We start from the raw sequence: 24,324 nt of genomic DNA, 5'->3' as shown, positions 1-24,324 counted from the left end.
CTATCCCGCAGATAGTGCAATGCCTTGCTGACCAGCGGCGGAGGTGAAGCAGGCGCTAAGCACTACCCATACGTGGGCCGATCCCGCGGATAGTGCAATGCCTGCCGGACCCGCAGCGGAGGTGAAGCAGGCGTTAAGCACTTCCCATACGGGGGCCTATCCCGCAGATAGGGCAATGCCTTGCCGACCCGCGGTGGAGGTGAAGCAGGCGTTAAGCACTTCCCATACGTGGACCTATCCCGCAGATAGTGCAATGCCTTGCTGACCAGCGGCGGAGGTGAAGCAGGCGCTAAGCACTACCCACACGTGGGCCGATCCCGCGGATAGTGCAATGCCGGCCGGACCCGCAGCGGAGGTGAAGCAGGCGTTAAGCACTTCCCATACGTGTGCCTATCCCGCAGATAGTGCAATGCCTTGCCGACCCACGGCGGAGGTGAAGCAGGCGCTAAGCACTACCCTTACGTGGGCCGATCCCGCGGATAGTGCAATGCCTGCCGGACCCGCAGCGGAGGTGAAGCAGTCGTTAAGCACTTCCCATACGTGGGCCTATCCCGCAGATATTGCAATGCCTTGCCGACCCGCGGCGGAGGTGAAGCAGGCGCTAAGCACTACCCACACGTGGGCCGATCCCGCGGATAGTGCAATGCCGGCCGGACCCGCAGCGGAGGTGAAGCAGGCGTTAAGCACTTCCCATACGTGTGCCTATCCCGCAGATAGTGCAATGCCTTGCCGACCCACGGCGGAGGTGAAGCAGGCGCTAAGCACTACCCTTACGTGGGCCGATCCCGCGGATAGTGCAATGCCTGCCGGACCCGCAGCGGAGGTGAAGCAGTCGTTAAGCACTTCCCATACGTGGGCCTATCCCGCAGATATTGCAATGCCTTGCCGACCCGCGGCGGAGGTGAAGCAGGCGCTAAGCACTACCCATACGTGGGCCGCTCCCGCGGATAGTGCAATGCCGGCCGGACCCGCAGCGGAGGTGAAGCAGGCGTTAGGCACTTCCCATACGTGTGCCTATCCCGCAGATAGCGCAATGCTTTGCCGAACCGCGGCGGAGGTGAAGCAGGCGTTAAGCACTTCCCATACGTGTGCCTATCCCGCAGATAGTGCAATGCCTTGCCGACCCACGGCGGAGGTGAAGCAGGCGCTAAGCACTACCCATACGTGGGCCGATCCCGCAGATAGTGCAATACCTGCCGGACCCGCAGCGGAGGTGAAGCAGGCGTTAAGCACTTCCCATACGTGGGCCTATCCCGCAGATATTGCAATGCCTTGCCGAACCGCGGCGGAGGTGAAGCAGGCGCTAAGCACTACCCATACGTGGGCCGATCCCGCGGATAGTGCAATGCCGGCTGGACCCGCAGCGGAGGTGAAGCAGGCGTTAAGCACTTCCCACACGTGGGCCTATCCCGAAGATATTGCAATGCCTTGCTGACCCGCGGCGGAGGTGAAGCAGGCGCTAAGCACTATCCATACGTGGGCCGATCCCACGGATAGGGCAATTCCGGCCGGACCCGCAGCGGAGGTGAAGCAGGCGTTAAACTCTTCCCATACGTGGACCTATCCCGGAGATAGTGCAATGCCTTGCCGACTCGCGGCGGAGGTGAAGCAGGCGCTAAGCACTATCCATACGTGGGCCGATCCCACGGATAGTGCAATTCCGGCCGGACCCGCAGCGGAGGTGAAGCAGGCGCTAAGCACTACCCATACGTGGGCCGATCCCGCGGATAGTGCAATTCCGGCCGGACCCGCAGCGGAGGTGAAGCAGGCGTTAAACACTTCCCATACGTGGGCCTATCCCGCAGATAGTGCAATGCCTTGCCGACCCGCGGCGGAGGTGAAGCAGGCGCTAAGCACTATCCATACGTGGGCCTATCCCGCAGATAGTGCAATGCCTTGCCGACCCGCAGCGGAGGTGAAGCAGGCGCTAAGCACTATCCATACGTGGGCCTATCCCACGGATAGTGCAATTCCGGCCGGACCCGCAGCGGAGGTGAAGCAGGCGCAAAGCACTACCCATACGTGGGCCGATCCCGCGGATAGTGCAATTCCGGCCGGACCCGCAGCGGAGGTGAAGCAGGCGTTAAACACTTCCCATACGTGGGCCTATGCCGCAGATAGTGCAATGCCTTGCCGACCCGCGGCGGAGGTGAAGCAGGCGTTACACTCGCCATACGTGGGCCTATCCCGCAGCTAGTGCAATACCGGCCGGACCTGCAGCGGAGGGGAAGCAGGCGTTAAGCACTTCCCATAAGGGGCCGATCCCGAAGACAGTGGAATGCCGGGGCGAGCCGCGGCGGAGGTGAAGCAGGCGTTAAGCACTTCCCATACCTGGGCTGATACCGAAGATAGTACAATGCCGGGCCGAACTACTGTGGAGGTGGAGTTCGCCTTTAAGGGGCACACATAAGAGCTTCGCTGGTCATCCCTTTTCACAAAGTGGGACACTGAGTTTTTTGTGGCTTTGGACCTTTCATTGGGACCGTGGCTGATGGCGAGAGCTCATCTTCCGTTTTACTGGCCCATTCATCGTCGCATGTGTTACTTGATCTACGTGGCGGCATGCCTAACGTCCACTGATCGCAGGTCTAGCCGGATACAACCTAGCGTCCACAAAGTGCTTGCCTTAAGTGGTTTCACGCCAGCACTCTCCAGTAACTGGACTAGTCCAGTGGATTGTGTCTGTGATCCGAAGATTGCAAAGTCATTGTCCGCAAAAAAGGAAGCAACCTGCGGCCTGCCTCTCATTGCCATCACTAACTTAATTGCACAGAAGCAGCATTCACTCCTGACCATATATTACAGATATACTAGGTAAACGAGAAAAAGGGCGTTAACCGAGGGGCCCGATTTTGCGAAGGTTGTGGGATTGTTGCAGCGATGGCGTAGAGGTTAACCATCCGCCTCGCATGCAAGAGGACGGTGGTTGAAATCCCGGTGCCGCACAATTTTCCACCGGATAAAAAAAAGAAAAAAAAAAGCCGCGGGTTGATAAAATTGCATGAACAGGTTTGGAGTGTGGCCTGATCCCACTGACCATAACCGGATAACACACTCCTTCCCCAGAACAGTATTGGCCACCCTGGTGCAGTACTTGGCCACAACCTCCTATATTTCAATGAAATTTTCAATTTATTTATTTATTGGTAAAAATAAAAAAAAATTACATGTGAGTAGTATACATAAGGAGGTCCTATAGTCAAAGACTGTATCGGGACCTCCTGTTAAAGACACTTATGATGGTATACAATGTTTAAAGCAACAGTAGTACAAATGAGAGCTAAGAGTAATATCAAAACATGTTTATGACATATGAGTAATAAAAACACTTGTTGCAGCACGACAAAAAACAGAATAAAATTAGAAAAAGATGTTCAATATCAGTAAGTATTTATTATATATGCTCTTTGTTCTCTTTTAAATTGGTATACATTTTTTGCATTTTTTATCATAAGTGGTAGAGTAATCCAAAGCGATATCGAGGAAAATTTCGCAGTCTGTTTACCATATTAGTGCGCACTTTAGGTAGACGGTAGTTATTATTGAGTTAAAATCTAGTCTGACTATGAGCTATCAGGTCACAAGGTGAAAAGCAGATCAATGGTAGTTCCTTTGTCATATATTTGTAGAATAAAGTCTCTAGATTATATTTGGTGAGTTCTGAAATGGTTAGATGTTGTCTTCATGAAGTAGTGATTTTCCATGTGCGAAGCGTGAACTGCTTGTAATAATTCTTATGGATTGGTTCTGGATTACCTGGAGGGATCCCAAGTGAGTGCTATAAGTGTTACCCCAGCATATTATGCCGTAGTTAATATGAGAGTGAATAAATGAGCGGTATAGCGAGATTAATGTATTATGTGTAAAGTAGGTACGAGTTTTAATTAGAACGCGAATACCGTATGCTATTTCCTTTTTATGTGAGAAATGTGATCTTTGTATTTCAAGCTGCAGTCTAGAGAAATCCCAAGGAAAGATCAGCATGGAGCATTGACATGGAGCATGGGAGATATAGAGTGTGAGCCAAAGTTAAAGAAGGGAAGGATGCCGAATGCTGCTGATGTGAGGAAAATACAAAAATTTAGTCTTGGTGGCAATGCTAGATAACAGGTTAGCATTATACCAACTTAAAACATTTTCGAGATCAGTACTTAACTTGTTAGTAAGAAGTGACTTGTTTTTATCAGAGGCAAATATCAGCGTATCAGTATCATCAGCGTACAAAATGCACTTAGTAGACGAAAAACAGTTTGGTAGATGATTAATATAAATAAAAAAAAACAGTAGTGGTCCTAATATGGATCCTTGAAGGACGCCAATGTTAGTGATTTGTTGTCTCGAATAAATATTAGACACAGACACAACCTGCACTTTATTTGATACGTAACTTTTTAGTAGTGAGAGAGCAGGATCACGAACACCGATAGCTTCAAGCTTAGCAAAAAGGATGTTATGGTTTAAGCAGTCGAATGCCTTTGTTAGATCGATGAAAACTGAACCTGCAAATAGACCATCGTCAATTATTTTTTTAATTGGTCAGTTAGATGTATCAGTGCCAAATCTGTGGAGTATTCATTACGAAAGCCAAATTGGCATGAAGAGAGAATATTAAATTTAGTGAGATATTTGGTTAGACGCAATTCGATTTTTTTCTCCAGAACTTTGCCGAGAAAGGTAAAATACAAATAGGGCGGTAGTTATGTATTAATGTGCTGTCACCTTTTTTAGAACTGGAATGGCTTTACCGCGCTTAAGCTCGTTGGGAAACACGCCAGTCTTGAATATCAAATTAGTGATATAAGAGAAGATATCAGAAATTAGGTGGGCAATCATTATAATGGTAGCAGGTAGAACTTCATCTATTCCCGCACTGGTGGGTTTTAGGTGACATATAACGTTATATATTTCTTCTGGTGTTGTGGGAAAAAGAAGAAAAATGAATGAGGGAGACGATTTAGTTGAGTTACTTATGAAGGAGAGGGTTTGTCACTATGAATAAAATAGGAGCTCAAGGCATTGGCTATTTGGATCGGGGAGTTATTGCATATAACTTTTGATACCTGTTCTGGTCGAGAATTCCTGTTTAGAAAGGAATTGACGATGTTCCATTTCAATTTGGTGTTACTGCCTGCTTGTAAGATTTTTTTTTCAGGATTTAATTGTTTTGCTAGTTTTAACTGGCTGTTTATAGAGTTACGCAACTTTTTATATCGGGCAATTAATTTGGTATTAAACGGCTCGTATTGATTTTTTTTGCACAGGTTATCGCGTTTTGCGCAAAGCTGCTAACAAAGTTTTAGACATCCATGTATTGTGAGACAATGCAATGGTTTTTTTTACATCTCCTTTTACTAGTGAATTTATGAATATGTGATATAATTACTGTGAGAAATTTAGAAAATGCATTTTCAGGACCATCACAAGTTTCGATTTCAGACCAGTTTATATTACCAATGGCAGTTATAAAGCTCTCTTTGTCAGAACGTCTTTAGAGTGTGGAAGAGGACAAGGACTCGAGTTATATTTCAAACGTAGAAGCAAAGGGTGATGATCAGTTATGTCGATATCAAGAACTTTCCCCTCTCGTGAAGTTAGTATGTTAGAGAGGGCGTGATCAATTAGCGTCCCTGTGCCATTAGGAACCTGTCGTGTTGGAACATCAATTAAGCATTCATATCCTTAGCTTTGTAGTAGACTGGTGTAAGAAATAACTGTTGGTGATGGGTCATTGAGTAGGTTAGTGTTATTGTCACCATTGTAACGGCGTTTTTATTTTCTAGTGAAGCGGTATGTAAAGTATGATCAAGATTATCAAAAAGTCATCGACTGATGATGAAGGGGAACGGTAAAATGCAGCCAAGTATGAAATCTCTGTGATCGTTAGAGGGAGAACAATTACCTATTTCCATCCAGACGGATTCGCAATTAGTGGTGGGTAAGTGTAGATCATGCCGTCTGCGATAATTAAGATTAGGATAGATATATATCGCCTCACCACCGTGACTGCTTGTTAATCGGTTACAATATTCTGAATTGTAGTCAAGGAAGCAATACAGATTTTTGCCATCATCTGATAACCAAGTTTCAGTCAAGGCAATTATTGAGAATGAGCTAGAAAATGATAAAAGGAAATGTTCGAGCTCATCAAAGTGTTTGAGAAGACTTCTAGCTTTGAAATGTATGACGGAAAGAAATCCACTTATGAAAGGGACTCCATACTCTGCGCTAACCCTGTCATCATACAAGATGTGGACGTGCTCGAAAAGGTGCGCTGCAGTGATCATAGGATGGTAAGATCTCAAATTAGCCTAGACTTGAGGAGGGAAGGGAAGAAACTGGTGCATAAGAAGCCGAACAATGAGTTAGCGGTAAGAGGGCAAGTAGAGGAATTCCGGATCAAGCTACAGAACAGGTATTCGGCTTTAACTCGGGAAGAGGACCTTAGTGTTGAAGCAATGAACGACAATGTGAAGGGCATCATTAAGGGTGTGCAATAGAAGTCGGCGGTAATTTCGTTGGACAGGATACCGGCAAGCTATCGCAGGAGACGAAAGATCTGATTAAGAAATGCCAATGTATGGAAGCCTCTAACCCTACAGCTAGAATAGAACTGGCAGAACTTTCCATGTTAATCAACAAGCGTAGGATAGCTTACATAAGGAAGTATAATATGCATAGAATTGAGCATGCTCTCAGGAACGGAGGGAGCCTAAAAGCAGCGAAGAAGAAACTAGGAATAGGCAAGAACCAGATGTATGTGTTAGGCAAAGCCGGTAATATGATTACTAATACGGATAAGATAGTTGAAGTGGCTGAGGAGTTCTATAGAGGAGGAGGAGTAGATATTATTAAAGAGAAAGTAGGGGAGGTCGGCCTGGAGAGCGCGTGTCTAGCCTGCTACTCCTCACTGGCGAAGGGGGAAGTGGAAGATACAGGGAAACTTAGGTGGTGGGTGAATATGTTATGGTACAGTGAGCTACTATATAGTTCTATAGAAATTTATACCGGTCCAATGACACCCATGAAGATAATGGAAGAGGGAATGGTCTAGAGGAAATGGACATCCCACAGGTAACACCGGAAGAAGTAAAGAAAGCCTTGGGAACTATGCAAAGGGGAAAGGCAGCGGGGGAGGATCAGGTTACAGCAGACTTTGTGAAGCATGGTCGCCGGTGTGTTCTAGAAAACTGGCCACCCTGGATACGCAATGCCTCTTGACTTCCAGCGTACAGAAATCTTGGAAGAACGCAAACTCAATCTTAATTCATAACAAAGGGGACGCCAAAGACTTGAAAAATTATAGGCCGATCAGCTTATTGTCGGTTGCCTACAAAGTATTTACTAAGGTATTCGCTAATAGAATCAGGAACACCTTAGACTTCTGTCAACCAAAGGACCAGGCAGCATTTCGTACAGGCTGCTCAAAATAGACCATATTCACACTATCAATCAGGTTATAGAGAAATGTGCGGAATATAACCAGCCCATATCTATAACTGTCATTGATTACGAGAAAGCGTTTGATTCAGTCAAAACCTCAGCAGTCATGGAGGCATTACGGAATCAGGGTGTAGACGAGCCGTATCTAAAATATACTGAAAGATATCTATAGCGGCTCCACAGCCAGCGTAGTCGTCCAAAAGAAAGCAACACAATTCCAATAAAGAAGGGCGTCAAGCAGGGAGATATGATCTCGCCAACGCTATTCCCGGCGTGTTTACAGGAGGTATTCAGAGACCTGGAGTGGGAAGAATTGGGGATAAGAGTTAATGGAGAATACCTTAGCAACTTGCGATTCGCTGATGATATTACCTTGCTTAGTAACTCAGGGGATCAATTGCAAGGCATGCTTAATGACTTGGAGAGGCAAAACAGAAATGTGGGTCTAAAAATTAATCTGCAGAAAACTAAAGTAATGTTTAACAGTCTCGGAAGAGAACAGCAATTTACGATAGGTAGTGAAGCACTGGAAGTGGTAAGGGAATACATCTACTTAGGACAGGTAGTGACTGCAGATCCGGATCATGGGACTGAAATGATCAGAAGAATAAGAATGGGCTGGGGTGCATTTGGCAGGCATTCTCAGATCATGAACAGCAGGTTGCCATTATCCCTCAAGAGAAAAGTGTGTAACAGCGGTGTCTTACCAGTACTCACCGGGGCAGAAACCTGGAGGCTTACGAAAAAGGTTCTACCTAAATTGAGGACGACGCAACGAGGTATGGAAAAAAGAATGATGGGTGTAACCTTAAGGGATAAGAAGAGAGCAGATTGGGTGAGGGAACAAACGCGAGGTAATGACATCTTAGTCGAAATCAAGAAAAAGAAATGGGCCTCGGCAGGACATGTAATGAAGAGGGAAGATAACGGGTGGTCATTAAGGGTCACGGACTGGATTCCAAGAGAATGGAAGCGTAGCAGGGGGCGCCGGAAAGTTAGGTGGACGGATGAGATTAATAAGTTTGCAAGCACAACATGTCCACAATTAGCATATGACCGGGGTAGTTAGAGAAGTATGGGAGAGGCCTTTGTCCGGGAGTGGGCGTAGCCAGGCTGATGATGATGATGATTTTGATGATGTGGAATTCTTCCCCACCTGCGGCAAGTTTTTCATCCACTTTCATTATCATGATCATCAACATCATCAGTTTGTTTTATGTCCACTGCAGGACGATGGCTTCTGCATGCGATATTCAATTACCTCTGTCCTGCGCCAACCGATTCCAACTAGCGCCTGCAAATTTCCTAATTTCATCGCTCCACCTTGTCTTCTGCCATCCTCGACTGCGTTTCGCTTCTCTTGGTGCCAATTGTGTAACCCCAATGGGCCAACGGTTATTTAACCGGCGCATTGCGTGAACTGCGAAGCTCCATTTTTTTTTCTCCCAATGGCCATTAGAATATCGGCTATACCCGTTGGCTCTCTGATTAAAACCGCTCTCCTTCTGTCTCTTAATGATATACCTAGCATCTTCGTTCCATCGCTCTTTACGCGGGCCTTAAGTAGTTCTCAAGCTTCTTTTTTAGTCTCCAAATCTCTGCCCCATATCTCAGCACTGGTAAAATGCACTGATTGTACACTTTTCTTTTCAACCATAATGGTAAGCTTCCGCTCAGGAGCTGAGAATATCTACCTTATGCGATACAAACCATTTTTATTCTCCTGTGAATTTCCTTCTCATGATAAGGGCTTGCTGTGACGTATTGACTTAGGTAAACGTACTCATTCATGGAATCTAGAGGCTGACTGGCAATTTTGAACTCTTGTTGCGTTGCCCGGCTATTCATCGTTATCTTTGTATTCTGCATATTAATCTTCGGCCCCAACTCTCGCATTCTCTCTCTTAAGGTCCTCAATCATTTGTTGTAATTCGTCTGCATTGTTGCTGAACAGAACAATGTCATTTGCAAACCGAAGGTTGCTGAAATATTCGCCGTCGATAGTTACACCTAAGCCTTCTCAGCTTGATAGCTTGAATATTCCTTCCAAGAATGCAGTGAATACCATTGGATAGATTGTGTCTCCTTGTTTGACTCCTTTCTTTATATGTATCTTCCAGTTTTTTGTGTAGAACTAAGGTAGCTGTGGCACCTCCGCAGATATTTTCCAAGGTATTTACGTAAGCGTTCTGTACTCCTTGACTACGTAATGCCTCAATGACTGCTGGTATCTCTATTGAATCAAATGACTTTTTGTGATCTACGAAAGCCACTTACAATGGCTTATTATACCCTGCGGATTTCTCGATACCCTGATTAATGACATGGATGTCATCCATTGTAGAGTATTCCTTCCTGAAGCCAGCCTGTTCTCTTGTTTGACTAAAGTGCAATGCTGCCCTTATTCTCTTGGATATTATTTTGGTAAATATTTTATATAATACTGGGAGAGTTAATGGTCCGATAATTTTTCAATTCTTTAAAGTCTCCCTTTTTGTGAATTAGTATAATGTTTACATTCTTCCATTTGTCGGGAACTCTTGCAGTCGGTAGACGTTTCGTGTAAAGAGCCGCCAGTTTTCCAAACATTAGGTCTACATTTTTGATTAAATCGACTGTTATTCCATCTTCTCCTGCCGCTCTTTCTCGTTCCTGTCTTGCAAGGCCTTTCTTATCTCATCGCTAGGTATAGGAGGAGTTCCTGTATCCTGTTGATTACTGTATCTAATTGCGGTACCCTGACTCCTCTGGGTCAGAATACCCCAATCTACAGGTCAGTATAGAATTCTTCCGATGCTCTTACTATGTCTTCGAGATTGCTGATGATATTACCCTGCTTATCTTTCAGTGCATACATCTTATTCTAAGTTTCCTTCTCACTGATTTCAGGTTCCGTCGATTTTTACGGCTACTTCAGTCTTTCTCACGGTATAGCTTCGAATATCAGTTATTTTCGCCTTGTTGATCACTTTTGACAGTTCCGCGAATTCTATCCCTTGAGTTAGACACTTTCATTCTTCGTGGTTTCTTTATTAGGTCCTTTGTTATTTGGGAGACTACTGTTTCCCTTGGTGCCTTGCCTCCCACTGCAATTGCTGCCTCTCAAGGCAGCCTAGTGACGGTTTCATTCATTAGCTCTATGTCATTTTCATTTCTCTGTTCTAAGGTTGCATATTTGTTGGCAAGTACGTGCCTGAATTTGCTTTTACCGTTACTGCGTGTAGGTTGACCTGTTTCTTCTTGACCAATTTTACTCCTACTCTCTTCAGATTGAGGTGAATCGTAGCCCTCACTTAACTATGATAACTGCACTTTGCTCTAACTAACACTTCTACATACTAAACTATGCTGTGATCAGCAGAAAGTATGAAGTCAATTTCATTTCTTGTTTCACCATTAGGGCTTTTCCAGGTCCACTTTCCCTTGTTTCCATTTTTTGGGATGTTTGGGAAGCTAGCCTCACTCGACAGAGTTCGGCAATTAAAGATTGACAGGGTCAGTTTCCAATGGCGGCCTGTCCGGACGCAGAGATTCTTAACACCCGCTGCTGCGTTACAGGTCTGACCGCCGCCTTGGTCAGGTGCTCCGCAGCTGCTGGGGACTGAGGGCCATGGCCTATTTGTAGGAATCATTCGGGAGGTAGTGGCCGAATACTGCACCAGGGAGGTCAATTCCTGCTCTGGTGAGGGAGTGTTCTTGTTGAAGGTTAGTGGGCCTTCCTTATTTGGTTGTACCTGGATTAGTATAGCCCCACTTGCTCTCGGCATCTTTTGCCGGTGACAGGCGTCACTCCAAGCCTGCTGATCTAGTGCACTGGAGGAGGTGAATTTCAAGCTTACCATCGTCAAATAAAAAAACAACAACCTTGTAGCAGGATTCAAACTTACGACTATGGCAACTGAGCATTCGACATAGCTTAGTCACATAATACCGTAGGCAGCGAGGCCATCTCATCGCCGAAAAGTACAGCCCAGAGGGCCCTACGTGCCCAAAAACGTTTTGATTTATCCGCGATAGATCTGTTGCGATGGGTAACCCAATATATATTGATTTCTAAATGGTTCTGGCCTTGTACTTCAGGAATCTGACGGGGGCTGTGAACTTGGCTAGGCAAACCATATATACAGGCGTACCGACGACCTTTCGTCGTTGCAGATGCATGCTTGTGATCTACAGGAGTGCAAACGGCAACCTGTGAAAACGAATATAAGTGCAAATTGAGAAGAAATGAATGGACGCCACCTACGAACTTTTTTTTTTCTTGTCTTTTGCTTGACCAAAATCTGTATTTGAACTTTGCAACTGTTGTCGTTACGTCCTTTCTTTTCCTATTGTTTGCGTGCTACTGCAAACCTTCTCAGCTTGCTTTCTCTTCCTTTAGCACTGCAATTTTTATTTTTGTTTGGGGGAGCTGCCACGAGAAAGTCAGCACGAGGCATGTCGGTAGAGTCAGTTTAAGTCCACTTAGTATATCTCAAATGCCTGAAAACATGCTTGTATTATCCGTGGTATACGGGTTTTGATGATCACAGCAGGTGGCATGGCAAAGTATTTCTCAGTGTTTGTAACATCGTGATTACGGAGTCTCCCGTACGCAAGCGGCCATGAACGCGGCTAGATACACGGTATACTTCCGGCGGAATTGAACAGCACTTAAAATTAGTGTGGCAAAAAAAGAAAATAAGAAAATGAAAAAAACTTTCAGAGCTTAGAGCGAATTCACTAGTCGCGTCTGGAGGGAAGGTACACGAAACAGCTCACGGGCTCGGCTGCCTGTCTCATGCATCGGAAAAGTCTTTCCGAACGAGATGGAACTCGTACTGACGCGCCGCGCAAGGCTGAGACGTCATATGGGAGGAGGGCGCAGTGACAGAGACTTTCGCTAAAAGCCAAATCCTCAGTGGCTAGACGGGCCGCGAAATAATAGTTCTGAGCCGCGCGTAAAATATGCCACCTTGGAAGGGGCCTTGCGCTATGGTTTTATGTGGTTATACGACGTCTCCTTTAAGCTACAGCGTAAGTGCCTGCGATCAGTTAGGCATTGTTTGTACACTTCGCGTGGGAAACCTATTGACGTCCCTTTTACCGCCGCACTTGCAATACATGCAATTTAGCTGTTCCGAATACATGCTCGTGATCTACAGCAGTACAAACGGAAACCCGGGAAAACGAATATGCGTACATATATGCGCAGTATTTATATACGTATATATATACACATACGCATATATACGCGACAACTTACGCTCCCGAACGAATCGGAAGACTGCTCCAATGCTTCTCTGCGACCCAGAGCTCATGCCGCTACTCGCGTTTAAAATAATAATAACGTGCACGATGCGCTCGCTTCGATCACACAAGGGGGGGGGGGGGGGGGGCATCTCAGTAGGCACATACCGGCCGCGTGTTTCGCAAATTTCTGCAACCCATTTCGTAAATCTGATGTGCCTACAAACTTCTTTGAGTTTTCCTTATCACGATGGGTACCTCAATACAGAACGATTTCTAAACGGTTCTAACCTTGTAGTACCGGAATCTGACGTGTGCAGATGGGCGTGAACTCGGCTAGGCATACCATACAGGCATACCGACGACCTTTCATCGTTGCAAATGCATGGTCGTGTGATCTACAGAAGTACAAATGGAAACCCGCGAAAACGAATACGGTGCAAATGTAGAAGAAATAAATGGACGCAAACTACGATCTTTGTTCTGTATTTTTTACTTGATGAAAATCTGCATTTGAAGTTTACAACTGCTGTCGTCACCTTCTTTTTTCTGATTGTTCGCGTGATACTGAAAACCTTCTCATCACTTTTTCTCTTCCTTTAGCGCTACACTATTTCATATTTTTTTTTGGGGGGGGGGCTCTCACTACAAAGTAAGCGCGAGGCATGTCTGTGAAGTCAGTTTAGGCGCACTTTCATTTCCATTCATTTATCATTTCTTTATTTCATTTATTAAGCACAAGTAATTTGCTCTATGTTGTCCTCGGTGTCAGTGTTGGCTTCTTAAGACATACTTGGTATAAATGTGGCTCATAAAGAATTTTAGTGCAGCGAAGAAACGCACTTGCCTCTTTGTTTATTCACTAAGCTGCAATCTTCGTAACTTTAATTATTGATAATAAATTTACAATGACAAATCAAAGGAAGGCCCATCGAAGTTCCATCCACTTCTTGAAACTGCTACATCGTGTTCACTGCAGATGACCCGGGGCCTAACCATTCTGGGCTACTACCTCATGGTGACCGCGCCGCGCTACGAGAACACGCGGCTCCACAAGCAGGACGAGAAAGCGCTCATCAGTGAGTGCATAATATTGCCTGCGTCACGGTCACACACACACACACACACACACACACACACACACACACACACACACACACACGCACACACACACACACACACACACACACACACACACACACACACACACACACACACACACACACACACACACACACACACACACACACACACACACACACACACACACACGCGCACGCACGCACGCACGCACGCACACACATGCACACAGACGCACAAAACGAAATCTGTCGTGCCTTTCTTCCTTGGGCTCATTGCCGACGAGTGACACGTATGCTCTGTCCTAAAACAAAGCACAATTCAGCAGACGCTGAATGCCGCATGCATAGCACACTGCGTCTGGAGCATTTTCACGCGTGGGTCTTAAATCGCAACGTTGGCAAAAAGCTGATGCCGTAACAGGTGCAGAATACCATCAGAGACGATGTTACAGAATGAGTCATAGAAAAATGGAAATTCACGTAACACATCCACCTCTACTCCCAGGTGTTGAAAAATATTGTGCCGCAGGAATTTCATTTCTAACCTCAAGTGTCATGTTCGCCTTGTCGGACTGTGGATGCATCTTAAACTACACATACTGCGTTGTCAGTTGAAACTATGGTATGGTTGTGCATGACAAGATAAAAGGAAAGAAAAGTGCTCGGCAAAAATAAACACGTCCTTTTGCTGGAGGGCATCACATGCGTCACTCCGGACGTGCTGCACGGGATAACCACGAGCTTTGGCTCACAGCTTAGTAAGGTTATTGCATTCAGCCATAGTTCGTACGAGGAGGTATTCAAAAGAATTGATTCTTCAGCTTTGTGGCATATTTACCTGAAAGTGCGGACTCCTGTTAGCTTAATATGTTCACAAATTGAAAATATCGCCTGTGTTGAAGTGGTAAAAACCATCCATTTTTGGATGAAAAAAATACAGCGAGGATTACTATTCTTCCTATTGCGAAATTTGCGCGCAGCTTGCGAACGGCAAGATCCTCTGGGCGCTCAGCTTCGGTGTCGCGCACCTTCGCATTATGGCGGCGGAGCTGGGCCTCTGCTGGGACAGCTCGTTTAGCAGCAGCAGCCTGCGAAGCACTTCCGCCGGTTGTGTCGCTCATTGCTGAGAGGAAAAGCGTGAATAGTGGAAAACATGGGTCGCCCAGAGTACGTTCTGTAGCGGCGCCGGCGGTGGCGAAGTAGCTCATACGCAGTGGATGCGAAGCAAACGCTAGCGCTGTGTTCCCACATATGGTGTAGGTGGACGCGCTCGCCGCATGCCTTAGTAATCACGTCATCGGCGACGAGGTGATGGCGCATGTTCTGTGGCGCCGTATTGTAGCGGTCACCGTGGTTCAGCACGCGTCGTGCGGCCCACCGCTTTCCTCCTCATCTTTCATTCTCCGCTGTGCTCGGCGTTTGCTCTTGATAAAGCGTACCATTCCTGCGTTGAGCGTCGGCGTCGTTCCTTGGCATAACCGAGCGAGCGAGCCCTGCAAAAGATAAAAGGGAACCCGAAGCGCAGCCGTAAAGAAAGAACAGCGCGCCAAGAGAAAAGTGGAGGAAAATTGTACAGTGAAAGCATGAGGTGGGAAGTGGAGGCGCAGTGGACCGGAAATGGTCTGCGCATGCGCTGAGGTGCTGGCGGCCACGGCATCCTCCGCCGCCATGTCGTAGGTTTGGGCATGGAGGCGTTAGGTGGGGAGGGCTACTCTCATTTGAGGCGTCAGCTGATGAGGTCGGTGCGCGATACCAGCGTGTCTGACGGGGATCGCTGCTTCTGCAAAGGGCGATGGCGAGCGGCTACGACTAAGGGTCGATGTGATGCTGGCTTCGGCGTTGTCGCCTATGACACTGGTGGCACGATTTCCCCGTGACGAAGGGCCGCTCTAGTCCTCGGTGGAATGAAAGCATGGGAAGAGAAGCGTAGTGCGGCGCAACATGGGATGTACGGCCTCGATGGCTACGATGTAGTGCCGGAGTAGCTCGCGTCGTCTCTATGGAAAGAAAGCAGGCTACTCACAGCATTCCTTCCTAATGTAAAGCGTGCACATTTATAATCATATTATTAACTATGAACTTGCGAAATGAAAACGCGGATAGAGCTGCGCTGACATTTCGCATTTGGGAGTATGATAACCGTCGGTGAATGTTTCATTCTTCGGTGGGCTCGTTCTTAAGCGCCCGCTCCTGCGACGGCCGACGCTCAACGCACTAACGGGCGCCTAAGAGCTGCGCTCTCAAACCTAGGCCTGCAAATACGATTTGTTTCACTAATTGGCGGCGGGGAAAATTTCTTGGTAACATATTGGGAAACAGATCGCCTAATATGTGGGTATTAAAACAGCAAGGTTCATTATCTGGAGCCACTATTATTTATTTTCTTTGTGATTGCAAAATAAATTGTAAAATTGCGCTTTTTGAGGTGATTTGGTACTTGTATGAAATTATACGCCAGAGGAAAATAATTTAGGAAGAGTTAGGAGGCACGCTCACCAACGGAGGTATAATGGAACTGTCATGCCAATATCTCTCAATGACCACATCCGGGCGAGCTAAACAACGGCTTATGGTTAGAACATCATAGCTCTAAACGTGAAACATCCTGTCTCTGCTTCCTCGTCTTCTCTACTAATTCAGTTCTTCATTGACCTTTGTCACTGGTTCGCTTCGCATGGAAACATCTTTACAAATGGAGTGCTGGAGGGGGGGGGGCGGGGCATTTCAAATAGGAGACGCCAATGGTCCTACACAACACAACCCGGAAACGTCTGCCACATTCCCAGAGCTAGATCTCGCACACATAAATACCCAAGTCAGTGAACGGAGTGATGGTCGTCACTGTAACAGAATTCGTGGTGCATCGCACGCATAACGCGAAGGCTGCGGGCTTGGTCCCAATCGTCGAAAAGTTTTATTTTTGTCCAGTTTCATTTCTCTCTTCGTCATTATTTTTTACATTTCAATAAACCAGGCTTTTCTTGGATTCATTGCCTATCGTCTGTAAATGACCGCTATGAAAATTGGATTGATAAAACAAAAAGTCGAAAGTTGTGACGAACGCAGAGGCGTAGCCAGGGAATGGGGGAGGGCTATGGGGCTTCAGCCTCCTCTCTGACTAATTTCGTGCTGTTATCCAGCTCTGACCAAAACAACCACCGGCACCGGAAATCATTCTGGACTTTGTCTATAATGTCTTTGTCACGCTCGAAAAAAAAAAAAAGCATTTCGCCGAGAACACTCCAATTTCGTGGTAACGCCCATGCACCTGGAGTTATATAACGCAAGGAGCCCCATCCGAAAACAATGTTTCAAGCATGGTGAAAGGAGACTAGGAGGGAGCGCCACGCGATGCTGATAGCCTCGGCAAGCCAACCTCCTCTGAAGCCACCCCTCCCGCTTACCGGGACCTTGTGCGCGATGCATTTTGGGTACGAATAGGGCCACATTGTTTACAGACCATTCGTGTTTGCTTGGTACGTGGTAACGATTAGTGGCTAGTGGCGCATGCCGTCAAATACACGCAGGAAGTATGACGATTGCGTCTCTGTTATCGTGGGCGTCGTTCTTCGCTTCAAATGCGTGGCCTTGAAACTTGGAGCATGCATATCAGCAGCATGCACTGCTTTGCTGATTTGTAGCTGATATAGTTCTAAAGATCCTGTGATATTTTCTTCCCTTATTAAATAGACAAGAAACATCAAAGCGTTGATATCAGTTACTTCTGGCACAACTTTTGGGACACATGAATATATTATTTTGTGAAAAAATCTCAGTGCCCTTCCACTCTATGAAGAAGGATGATCAGCGAAGCTGTGTATGTGGGCCCCTAAACAGTGAACTGCACCTTTGCCACGGGTCGGCCCGGCATTGCAGTATCCTCGGGATCGGCCAACGTACGGGGAGTGCTTAACGCCTGCTTTGCTTCACCTTCACCGCGGGTAAGATGGTATTGCACTATCTTCGGGATAGACCAACGTACGGGGCATGGGGTATTGCACTATCTTAGCGCCTGCTTTGCTTCACCTACGCCACGGGTCGGGCTGGCATTGCTGTAGCTTCGGAATCAGCCGATGTAAGGGGAATGCTTAACGCCTACTTTGTTTCACCTCCGCCATCAGTCGGGTGGTATTGCACTATCTTCGGGATCGGCCGGCGTATGTTGATGGCTTAACGCCTGCTTTGCTTCACCTCCACCGCAGGTCGGGTGGTATTGCACTATCTTCGGCATCGGATAATGTATGGGGAGTGCTTAAGGCGTGCTTCACCTCCGCCGCGCGTCGGGCCGGCATTGCTCCAGCTTCGGGATCGGCCAACGTATCGGAAGGGCTTAACGCCTGCTTTGCTTCACCTCCTCCGCGGGTCGGGCAGTATTGCACTATCTTCGGGATCGGCCAACGGATGGGGAGTGCTTAATGCTTGGTTTACTTGACTTCCGCCGCGGGTCGGGCGGTATCGCACTATTTTCGGGATCGGACAAAATATGGGGAGTGCTTAACGCGTGCTTCACTTCCACCGCGCGTCGGGCCGCCATTGCTACAGCTTCGGGATCGTCCTACGTATGGGCAGTGCTTAACGCCTGTTTTGCATCACCTCAGCCGCGGGTCAGGCAGTATGGCAATATCTTCGGGATTGGCCAACTTATAGGGAGTGCTTAACGCGTGCTTCACCTTCGTCGCGGGTCGGGCTGGCATTGCTGTAGCTTCGGGATCGGCCAATGTAAGGGGAATGCTTAACGCCTGCTTTGTTTCACCTCCGCCGCGGGTCGGGCGGGACTGCGCTATCTTTGGGATCGGCCAACGTATGTTGAGGGCTTAACGCCTGCTTTGCTTCACCTCCACCACTGGTTGGGCGGTATTGCACTATCTTCGGGATCGGCCAACGTATGGGGAGTGCCTAAGGCGTGCTTCACCTCCGCCGCAGGTGGGGCTCTATTCCACCATCTTCGGATCGGCCAACGTATGGGGAGTGCTTAACACGGGCTTCATGTCCGCCGCAGGTCGGGCCGGCGTTGCACCAGCTTCGGGATTGGCCTACGTATGGGGAGTGCTTAACGCTCTTTGCTTCACCACCGTCGCGGGTCAGGCGGTATTGCACTATCTTCGGGATAGACCAACGTATGGGGAGTGCTTAACACCTGCTTTGCTTCACTTCCACCGCGGGTCGGGCTCAATTACACTATCTTCGGTATCGGCCAACGTATGGGGAGGGCTTAACGCCTGCTTTGCTACACCTCCGTCGCGGGTCAGGCGGTATTGCACTATCTTCGGGATAGACCAACGTATGGGGAGTGCTTAACACCTGCTTTGCTTCACTTCCACCGCGGGTCGGGCTCAATTACACTATCTTCGGTATCGGCCAACGTATGGGGAGGGCTTAACGCCTGCTTTGCTACACCTCCGTCGCGGGTCAGGCGGTATTGCACTATCTTCGGGATAGACCAACGTATGGGGAGTGCTTAACACCTGCTTTGCTTCACTTCCACCGCGGGTCGGGCTCAATTACACTATCTTCGGTATCGGCCAACGTATGGGGAGGGCTTAACGCCTGCTTTGCTACACCTCCGTCGCGGGTCAGGCGGTATTGCACTATCTTCGGGATAGACCAACGTATGGGGAGTGCTTAACACCTGCTTTGCTTCACTTCCACCGCGGGTCGGGCTCAATTACACTATCTTCGGTATCGGCCAACGTATGGGGAGGGCTTAACGCCTGCTTTGCTACACCTCCGTCGCGGGTCAGGCGGTATTGCACTATCTTCGGGATAGACCAACGTATGGGGAGTGCTTAACACCTGCTTTGCTTCACTTCCACCGCGGGTCGGGCTCAATTACACTATCTTCGGTATCGGCCAACGTATGGGGAGGGCTTAACGCCTGCTTTGCTACACCTCCGTCGCGGGTCAGGCGGTATTGCACTATCTTCGGGATAGACCAACGTATGGGGAGTGCTTAACACCTGCTTTGCTTCACTTCCACCGCGGGTCGGGCTCAATTACACTATCTTCGGTATCGGCCAACGTATGGGGAGGGCTTAACGCCTGCTTTGCTACACCTCCGTCGCGGGTCAGGCGGTATTGCACTATCTTCGGTATCGGCCAACGTATAATAATAATAATAATAATAATAATAATAATAATAATAATAATAATAATAATAATAATAATAATAGTACTTTATTGACACAAGAATTCCGCCAGCACTAATACATAACAGGCCTGCCAAAGCCGCATTGGGCTTGAAGGGCAGAGCGGACAGACAGCGTTTAACAATATGTAATATCGTGGATAACACAAGATATGCAGAAACATTGTTAGCAGGCACGGACACAGAAGAGAAACACAAACAGCAATGAGGAGGCAAAAATGAAAACGAACCACGTATCCTACGCTGAAAAGTAACATAACCCAGCATTCTTAATACAGAGCAAAAAAACATACATCAGGCATTTGTATATTATTTAAAAAGCATCAATTATCTTATTGACAACAGCCAACAAAAAACAATCGAAATAGGAAGCGAAAAAGATACAGGAATATACATATGAGGTCTGCAGGGAGCAGGGCACTGAAATAAAACAAAAGTACTCTTTACACGCTCTATTCGCACACATCAGTAGGTGTATAATGAAACAAATGAGTTGATGTATTTGCTCCAGTACCCTAAATTTATGTAAGGTTTCAATACACATGAAAGAACCAACCGTGTAATGGATTAGAGGTTAATGCGATGAAGAATTTGTTTTAATTTATACTTTGATTTCGCTCGAAAGGCACTTGCTGGTAGTTTATTGAGAGAGGAAGGGATGAAGTAAATACAAGTGGGCTGACCGTTCTTCGTAGAGCAGCGAGGCACCCGAAAACGGTCTTTCGGCCGGAGACAACGAGCAGGAACATATTCGGCCTTCTATGTGTGCGACCAGAAATGCCTCAGGATGGCCGTTTCCGTTAGACATGCGTTAAAATCTGGCAACCTTAAGCCTTTGAAAAGGTCGATGCCGGTGGGTAAACCTAAATCATAACCAATAATTTTCAGAATAGATCGAAGGACAGAGTTGACTCTATTTTTCCATCGAATCGCGCAGTGACCGTACACCGTAATCCCATAGCGAAGCCTACCGTAACCCAAAGCTTGCAAAACCATTTTCCGAGCGGAGAGTGGCATTTAATATCTGATATTGTATAATGTACCTGAAACTGGACGTAATCTTGAGCACATATGGGCCAGATGCGAATTCAATGTGAGGTCACTGTGGAGGAAAACGCCGAGGTATTTCACTGTTGAAACATATGGAACGGGTGAGCAGGTGCAGGGGGAGCAACATGAAGAGTACGCCAGTAATGGAAGGTTTAAACTGACTTTCTTCAAAGGATTATGAAAACATATAAGCTGTGTTTTCGATACTTTACTTTAATGACATTGTTAGTGAACCAGTTCATAACGCTGATCGTTGCATCTTGTAAAAGTGAGATTGCATCTGAAAAACGGGGAGCTTGAGACAAGATAACTGTGTCCTCTGCGTACTGAAATGTAAAAGTAGGGATAGCAGCGGCGAGGTCATTTACTTATAGATTGAAAAGAAGCGGACTTAATATAGATCCCTGAGGTACTCCGGCTTTTATTGAAATTGTATTACTCCGGTACTGCTAAATGGAGACTAACTGCGTTCTATCCTCCAAAAAGTTAGAGTAGTTTTAGGAAAGGCCCACGAAATCTCATCAAGGAAAGTTTATACAACAAAAGACTATGGCCGACACTGTCGAAAGCTTTGCTAACATCAAGAAAAAGAGCACATACGACCTGGTTAGAATCAAAAGCTCGATTTATAATGTCTGAAATATCCTCAAGGAGAGCCTGTGTGTCTCTGCATGGAACAAAACCATAATGCGTACTTGAAATAATGCTAATGGCATCGAGGTGCGTCGACATGACTTGCAGCAGGTGTTTTTCTAATATTTGAGAGATACACGGCAGAATTGAAATTGGGCGATAATTTTTGTATCTATTTCGTACACCACTCTTGAAGAGCGGTATGACTATCGCCTTTTTCATTTCTGTAGGTAAAATACCACTGGTTAATGTGTGATTCAGCAGTGATAACAGCACGTACTTAACAGCATCGAAATTTCTGCGTAACTCGTCCACAGAAATGTCATCAACGCCCGGTGATTTACCAGTTTTTAGGTTAAAAAGAATTGATATGAGATCAAGTTCTGATAGAGAAGGAAGGTGTGCAGATTTGTATACGCAGTTTCTGCAAGTACAGTGATCAGGGTGTGGTTTAGCAGTACCAGAAACGTGCGAGAAGTATGTGTCAAATTCATTTGAAACAGTTGCCCCGTCTGGAGAAAAATGGGACTCATGTGGTAACAGGCAGCCACCGCGTTTGAATATACCTCTTAATACATTTGCAAGAGACCACGTCTTTTTCACGTCCGAACGAGCTTCTCTGAATTTTTGGCGCATATGATTTTGCTTTGCTAGCCGAATCATGGAATTCACTCAATTTCTACATGTTTTAAATTTCAGTAGTAGCTCTGGACAATTTGGAGCCCGTTTAGCTTGGGACCACATAAGGTCTTTTTCCTTAATTGCCGCTAATACTTGTGGTGAGAGCTATTTGTTCTCTTCGCGACATAATCTGGCTTTTACAAACCAGGTACATTTGTTTCTATAAATGTGGAGAATCTGAATAAAACGGTCGTATAAATCAGCTGGAGAAAGTGTATATAATATGAACTGCCAGTCATGCTTTGTGACGCATTCGTCAAAGGGCTTAGGATCAACAATGCAAATTTCCTTTTTCATGCTGTCGACTTTCGATGGTTTGGCATTTTCTACAAGACGACAACAGACGAAGTAATGATCAGCGACCTTGAATTCAACAACAGCTGCCTGCATCGCATAATTGGAGCACCGAACATTAATATGGTCAATGCAGGATTTAAGCAACGTTCCAGAGAGAAATTCTTCACGCGTTGCTTGATGTATAATGCCTTCTAATCCCCATTTAGAGAATAACTCGAGATAGTCGGCGACCGGTGGCAGAGTGGGGCGGAGGGTGTCGTGTTTATATCGCCTAGCACACACACGTTCTCGTCAAGAGATAGGGATGATAGTGTTGTGTCAAGTTCTGATAAGAATAAGCGAACATTGCAACAAGGCGGCCGGTACACAGACAAAACAGCCAATGAAGTCTCAGATGAGCATAGTCGCAGAGCAACAACTTCAGCTTGCGCAAAGGAAAGCGGTATTTCTGATACAGACCATTTGTCTTTCGCAAATACGGTCACACCCCCCTCCTTTACGTAACGTGCGAGTGTATGAAAACAACTTATAACCTGGTATAGAATAAGAAGACATGGCATCAGCAGGAACATTAATTTCTGTCAGAACAAAGACGTCACAGATAGACAGGAAAGGCGAAGTTAAAGCGCAAAAATGATTCCAGTGTTTACGGATGCTGCGGATATTAACATGAGTGGCAGTGAATGCATTACCGCTGTTAGCAATAAAAAAGTTATGAACGTCTGAGAAGGTATGAAACGAGAGTGATCTAGCTACATCCATATTTACACGAGTTTTTTGAGGTCAGTTGAAGTATCAATGCGAATGAGAGGATCACTCTCAGCTTTTCTGGCCAGCACCCTTCCGTTGCATGTCCAGACAAACTTGTAGTCCTTTCCCTTCCCTCTTAGGCGAGCCTGACGAAATAAATCTCGGTTAGCGAGTGTCAGATTGTCGTTGAAATATAGCCGAGGATTTGGAGCCATTCCATTAAAGACAAGGCTTGAGAGACACCTGCGAGAATCGAGCCACTTTTGCTTGATCGCTACAGTTTGCGTTTGCACAAGAATAGCCGGGATGAAATCCTTGCGAGCTGGTAGCCTGTGTGCAAAAGAAACATTTGAAGGCCGAAACTCTATATCAAGCTTTTTCGCCACTTGACCAAGTACAGATATCAGGTCCTCGTTATGCTGAACGGGGAAACCGTGTATCTCAAAATTACACCTTCTGGCGTAATGTTCAAGGGCATTGATTTCTGTGGTCATGCTGTGGAGGGCTACATGTTGAGAAGAAACTGTCGATGACAACGTCTCGCACTGGGCACAAAGCTGGCCAAGTTCAGCTTGGCTATCCGACACCGCTGAAAGTAGTGAATCGTATTTTGAGGACAGAAACTCAATAGACTTCTGTATTTCCCGAACAGACTCAGTCAGCTTTTCTCCTGAGGTTTTGAATTCCAGAAGTTCTTCCATCTTAACTACAAGTGCTTCTACAATTGTAACCTGATTCAGTTTGTTCTTGACTTCTGTTAACTGATGTGAGAACGAAACATCGCTATTGGTGGATCCAGATTGCCTACACGTCTGGCAGGACCAAGCTTCGCGTGTTTCGGACGTAATTTTAGTGTAGGTACCCTCAGCAACCCCCGAACAACTTTTGTCAAGATGATACCCCCGCTTGCACAAAGAGCACGTTAAAAAATTACCATCTGCAGGTAACACCTGGGGGCAAACAGCACAAATATTCGGCATCTTGTTGCAGTCAGCGGCAAACGAGGACACGTGAGAA

The 24,324-nt window shown here is 46.5% G+C and overlaps 1 protein-coding gene across 3 annotated transcripts in view; it reads left to right on the top strand.

Moving 5' to 3' along the window:
- The window catches only part of LOC126536194 (uncharacterized), a 288,621-nt gene that overhangs the window by 102,023 nt on the left and 162,274 nt on the right, over positions 1–24,324 (top strand). For all 3 annotated transcript variants that reach the window (XM_055072985.2, XM_050183085.3, XM_072287425.1), the window contains exon 3: positions 13,649–13,748. In XM_055072985.2, the coding sequence (XP_054928960.2) occupies positions 13,649–13,748 (100 nt within the window). The remainder of the gene's footprint in view (positions 1–13,648; positions 13,749–24,324) is intronic.

Source organism: Dermacentor andersoni, chromosome 3 (genome assembly GCF_023375885.2).
Source record: "Dermacentor andersoni chromosome 3, qqDerAnde1_hic_scaffold, whole genome shotgun sequence".
Classification (NCBI taxonomy): domain Eukaryota; kingdom Metazoa; phylum Arthropoda; class Arachnida; order Ixodida; family Ixodidae; genus Dermacentor; species Dermacentor andersoni.
Note: the sequence above shows the minus strand (reverse complement) of the source record. Positions and strands in the feature narration are given on the sequence as shown.